The sequence below is a fragment of the Taurulus bubalis genome (genome assembly GCF_910589615.1).
Source record: "Taurulus bubalis genome assembly, chromosome: 3".
In the NCBI taxonomy this organism is placed as follows: domain Eukaryota; kingdom Metazoa; phylum Chordata; class Actinopteri; order Perciformes; family Cottidae; genus Taurulus; species Taurulus bubalis.
This window is the reverse complement of record NC_136591.1, coordinates 25,392,897-25,398,683: the sequence shown is the minus strand read 5'-3', so window position 1 is coordinate 25,398,683 and position 5,787 is coordinate 25,392,897. Positions and strand designations below refer to the sequence as shown.

Sequence of the window (5,787 nt, the reverse complement as noted above, 5' to 3'; positions counted from 1 at the left end):
AGCAGTTGTATCTTAAGACATTTGACTTGTGAAAATGGAGAAACTGTTGAAAGTATTTACCAACAGAGACTCACTTCTGTTGGTCCCAAATGACATTGATCCTGTAGTGGGCCTTGTGAATCCAGTGGTCTAATTTGACCAAACAAACTGCTATAGAGAGACAATCGATTCCCTCAAGAGGTGAAATAAATTAACAGTCAGTGGGGAGTTAAAAAATATGTGTGTTGCTTTTAAATCAGCTTTGAACGTTTAACAGCATGGCACCTGACACCATGTTGATCGTCTTTTCTTTAACCAATGAGAAAAGACTTCATATGAAATTGGACCAATCGGATTCGGTGAATTTTTCCCTCGCGTGAACACAGAAAAAAGCAACGTATCAGAGCACAACCTGAGGAGAAACCCAGAGGGAGAGATCTAATCTCGTCGTCTTTCAAATCTATTTGAACCTTCATATATTATAACCTCGATAAACATGGTGAGTGAATAATATGTAGTTGTCCTATGGAACCAGGTTGAAAAGTGTTGTGTGTGGCAGTTCACGTGAGCAATAGCGGTTAGTTTTCTTGAAAGTTAGCTAGGTTTGTGAAAAGCGTTAGCTAACGTCAGGTTAGCTAAGCTAGTTTTACACGCAGAATTGTTGCGCTAACGGCCGTCTCAGCAAAAAGTTTAAACTGAAAGTTAACCGAGTTTGATGTTTTATAGGACACCTTAATTGAATGTTGTACTTCGTGTAATGCTAGTTTAAGTCTATGTTTATTTAATAGGTAACTAATCAAAAGTTTCAGATTTTACCGCCTTTTGGAGATGCTGGCTTTTATGTTGATTTAAATATGGCGTATTTGATCAGATCTCGCAACCGTTAACGGTTAAGTGGTAGATTAGTTAGACAGTGCAGCCAGATAATGTCAGCCCAGATGGATAGATTTGGGGTAAAGTTACATTTAACGCTAGTCAGCTAACGTTAACTAAGTATAGTAATATGCAACGTTAATAATTAACGGGTGTAATGTTTTACATTTTACATGTTTTACATGCCGTGTGAACCCCCGACAGGGGCGGTTTTGAGCACGGGCGGCAAAAAAAAAAAAAATCATCTGGGCCGTGAAGCGGTTTTCCAATATCTATCATATCGCTGTGTGGGGGATTGGCGGGTTGGCGGCTGCTTGCTGGGGGGGGGGGGGGGGGGGGGGGGGGGGGGGGTTGCGCGCGCGGATCCACTGTTGGCTATGGAGCCGTACTCTAATGCAGTGGTACCCAACCTTTTTTCAGCCACGGACCGGTTTTGTGTCAGACAATATTTTCACGGACCGGCCTTCACGGTGTAGACGAAAAATATGAAGTAATAAATTTGACGTAATACGACCGGCATAAATACAATTATGAAGTGCATAAAGATACAATTCACCATTACGCTGCATTAGTGGAGCTTGGGGGGGAGCTCGCCCAGGGCGTAATTACATGTGGAACCGCCACTGACCCCCGTTGAGGTTCACACGCATCTGAGTAATATGGACTAGCTAGTTCAATGTTACTAAATGCCTCGTTTTCGCCCAGCGTGAGTGTATCTCAGTGCATGTAGGTCAGGCTGGTGTCCAGATTGGCAATGCCTGCTGGGAGCTTTACTGCCTGGAACATGGGATCCAGCCTGATGGACAGATGCCCACTGACAAGACCATTAGAGGAGGAGATTCTTCCTTCAGCACCTTCTTCAGTGAGACTGGAGCTGGAAAGCATGTCCCCAGAGCTGTTTTTGTAGACTTGGAGCCCACTGTCATCGGTAAGCTCTCTATTAAGGGTAGATGATAGTTGCTGCTTGAGTTTGGAGAGTCAAATCCTTGAGTTGTTGTGATGTGAACCTCCTCAGATGAGGTGCGAACTGGGACCTACCGACAGCTGTTCCATCCTGAGCAACTGATCACTGGCAAGGAGGATGCTGCCAACAACTATGCCCGAGGACACTACACTATTGGCAAAGAGATCATTGACCTGGTGCTGGACAGGATCCGCAAACTGGTGGGTCCATTCAGAGTTCCTTCCTAATAAGCCTGTGATGAAATATGATGAAAAGAAGTTCAAATAAAGTATGTATGCAAAATGTCAACCGCTCATGCTGTGAATCAATTTACGACTCAAATTATGGAGTTTACCTTTGTGCCACCAGAGGGCACCAAATCATATAACATGAAATAATAACTAATACTAACATCACTACCCATTTTAAGTGATATTCTAGTTATGCAGATTGTTTTCCTTTTTAAGTTTTATAGTTTTTCAGACCTGTCTCTGAGATTATTATCTTTAGCCCAGTGCATTGGAGATTAATGGGACTTTATTTGTCCCACTCACAGCATTGAGAAATACAATTTTGCATGAACTTGTTTTTCCCCAAACAGTGCCCTTGTTACTATTATCATGCAATAAGTCAACAGATTCCACAGGGACTCTGCTATTGGTGGGAAATTGTCTCATTAAAAACAGTTTACAGCCAAGTGTGTGGATTGTGTCTACAAAGACATATTTTTAAATATGTTCAAAGAAGCAGACTTTTTTTAATTTGTAGTGTGGCTTGCTCACATATTTAATGTTTATTGGATAGTTGATTAGATTTGCCAGCAGTACTTGTCATATCAGCTATATATTAAATAATAAAATCAAAACCATATTAACAATGTAAAAGAAACTTTACTTTAAAGTAAAATTGAACCTGTAAATTCATGATGACACCACAAGTTATCTTCATAGATTTAAGCTTCTTATCAAATTCTGGTTGTATTGTGTCGGGTCAGTGTGTATTTGAACGTGCATGACTATCAAGTAATTTACTCCTATGATATAACTACTAATATATGAATTGTTCCATCCATTAATTCATTCCTGTAATCTAAACTATATAATTGCATTCTGTCTTCAGTCTGACCAGTGCAACGGTCTTCAGGGATTCCTAGTTTTCCACAGCTTCGGAGGTGGAACCGGCTCTGGTTTTACCTCCCTGCTGATGGAGCGTCTGTCTGTAGACTACGGCAAGAAGTCCAAGCTGGAGTTCGCCATCTACCCAGCTCCCCAAGTGTCAACAGCTGTGGTGGAGCCGTACAACGCCATCCTGACCACCCACACCACCCTGGAGCACTCTGACTGTGCCTTCATGGTGGATAATGAGGCCATCTACGATATTTGTCGCAGGAACCTGGACATTGAGCGCCCTACTTACACCAACCTGAACAGGCTGGTGAGTCAGATTGTGTCCTCCATCACTGCTTCCCTTCGTTTTGATGGTGCCCTCAATGTTGATCTTACAGAGTTCCAGACCAACTTGGTGCCGTATCCCCGTATCCACTTTCCTCTGGCCACCTATGCTCCTGTCATCTCTGCAGAGAAGGCTTACCATGAGCAATTAACAGTGTCAGAAATTACCAACGCCTGCTTTGAGCCCGCCAATCAGATGGTCAAATGTGACCCTCGCCACGGTAAATACATGGCCTGCTGTCTTTTGTACCGTGGTGATGTGGTGCCCAAAGATGTTAATGCTGCCATTGCCACCATTAAGACCAAGCGCACCATCCAGTTTGTGGACTGGTGCCCCACTGGTTTCAAGGTTGGCATCAACTACCAGCCGCCCACTGTAGTCCCTGGTGGAGACCTGGCCAAGGTCCAGAGGGCGATGTGCATGCTCAGCAACACCACTGCTATTGCAGAGGCCTGGGCTCGGCTTGATCACAAGTTTGATCTGATGTACGCCAAACGTGCGTTTGTTCACTGGTATGTAGGTGAGGGTATGGAGGAGGGAGAGTTCACTGAGGCCAGAGAAGACATGGCCGCTCTGGAGAAAGATTATGAGGAGGTTGGACTTAATACTGCTGATGGTGAGGGTGAAGAAGAGGGTGAAGATTATTAGAAAGAACATAAATCCAATAGCCAGCCAGATAATTCCACTTTTGTTAAAATACATTTGTATGTTTGTTGTGTGAAATGCCAGTTTGGCAACATTTAGAATAAAGTTCCTGTGCTGTCAGTTTGTGGAAAAAGCATGAGGATGTTGGAGTTCACAGTTGAGGGAGAGTTCGGGGACTCAAAAGCACTATTGAAGTTCGACATATTGTTTTCTTAAATGTGTTGCAAAAACAATATATGTTCAAAATAAAAGTCCTTGCTTTGACCTGAATATGTTTTTTTGTGTTTGATATAACTTTGAGCATCACCTGTACAACAAAAAACACCAAACATTACATGTATACTTTGCAGAACAGATATACTTTTATATACATTTTACTTATTACTCCTTTTACTTGAAATAAGTTTATGATTTTGTAGTTTAGAAACTAAAGTATATTTGAGTTATAGCATACCTCACCCGATTCCCAGGGATTATGTTTTTACAATCTTTGCTTTTCACAAAATAGATTAGTCATAATTCAATTTTATTATCAATAGACAAGAATAATACCTGCATCACATATTTGTAATATAAAAAGATGATCTGCTTTATAGCCAAACACATCTATACAAATACAACACAAATACAAATTATGAATATGAAATTCTGCAATTTAAAACAAAATTTGGGAATATTACAAGAAAATACATATTTATATTTAATATTGCTTTACCTGTATCTTTAAATGCTACTGTAGCAAAAATGGTGTCCCCTTGCTGGATTAATACATCTATCGACCTATCTAGACAAAGATAAACCATAAGCACTCAAAGATTTACAATTAGAAACAATTTAAAGTTGGCTTCAGTCACGTACATTTTAAATGCGACTGGTATTTCTTAAGGTTCGTGTGAAGAGCATTGCTGACATCCCACACTACAATACCCACGAAGCACCGCGAACAAAGGATCTCGCATGCGCATTGGCTAATCGAGTAAACCGATGACATCACGAGCAGCTCGGACCAACCAGTCTTGAATTATCTCCGTGCCGTCTGGACTCTCGTGTTTTTTTTCTTCTTCTTGCTGCTCCACTTTCTGCCTACCTGATGAACTTGTGGACGCGGTTAACGAGGGAAATGTTCAACGTGACGAGGTAAGCTCGATGACGTCTACAACAAAACACAATGACGACGGCTGAAACAATAGCCGGGTAAATATCCTCACCGGGGCCGTTGGGTCCCGTTGCTGGTGGTGACCTCCGTACCGGTGCGGCCAATCGACACAACAGCCATCACGATAGCGGTGGCGAGTGTACGGGAGCTTCTTTTGTTGCTCACCGCGAGTTGCTTGTGACCTGCACCCGGTCTCGCTCAGACCGGAGCCGGCAGAGAGCAGTCGGGGGTTGCATTTGCATCTGTTTTGCAAACTGTTTTTTGTTGTGTCTGTGGGGGAAGCTGACCTGTCCACACCAGGGAGCAGCACTTCCAACGACTTCCACTCCAGATAAATCCCCACTGCAGCTATCCCGAAACGACTGTCCATACTCTGGGGTCCGTAAGAGGATCCTCGGGGTTTCCCATCAAAGAGAGAGAAAGTTGAGAAGTCGTAACAACTAGCTCAGATGCGAAAGGTGTGTATCGATCCCTTTGATCATTAACGTCTCATAGATTTATGTAACTAAGGAGGTCAGATCATAGATAGATAGATATTTTTTTCATCCCCAGGAGGGAATTTGTGGCAGCAGCAAGCAAAGTTGCATAGGAAACATACTAATATTAAGTATGAAAAATACTCAATATATACAATACAATAAAATAGCAGAGCGTATCAAAGTTAAAAGAAGAAAATATTGAAGAAAGTGCAAAAATGCAAAGTATATACAGTGAAATAGAAGTATGTACAGTGACTAAC

The 5,787-nt window shown here is 42.1% G+C and overlaps 1 protein-coding gene across 1 annotated transcript; it reads left to right on the top strand.

The window, feature by feature from the left end:
• Positions 1–1,644: 1,644 nt before the first annotated feature.
• On the top strand, positions 1,645–4,025 carry LOC306733999 (tubulin alpha chain-like). The gene is made up of 3 exons (XM_079215316.1): positions 1,645–1,780; positions 1,868–2,016; positions 2,915–4,025. The coding sequence occupies exons 1-3, from the start codon at positions 1,660–1,662 to the stop codon at positions 3,893–3,895; spliced, it is 1,251 nt and encodes a 416-aa protein (XP_079071442.1). The 5' UTR covers positions 1,645–1,659; the 3' UTR covers positions 3,896–4,025.
• Positions 4,026–5,787: the final 1,762 nt, after the last annotated feature.

What these genes read in the sequence shown, in the direction of transcription:
- LOC306733999 (XM_079215316.1), top strand. Translation starts at nt 1,660, where the DNA reads ATGCCCACTGACAAGACCATTAGAGGAGGAGATTCTTCCTTCAGCACC. An exon ending in CTTGGAGCCCACTGTCATCG is followed by an intron (nt 1,781 to 1,867) that starts GTAAGCTCTCTA and finishes GAACCTCCTCAG; the next exon opens with ATGAGGTGCGAACTGGGACC. An exon ending in TGGACAGGATCCGCAAACTG is followed by an intron (nt 2,017 to 2,914) that starts GTGGGTCCATTC and finishes TTCTGTCTTCAG; the next exon opens with TCTGACCAGTGCAACGGTCT.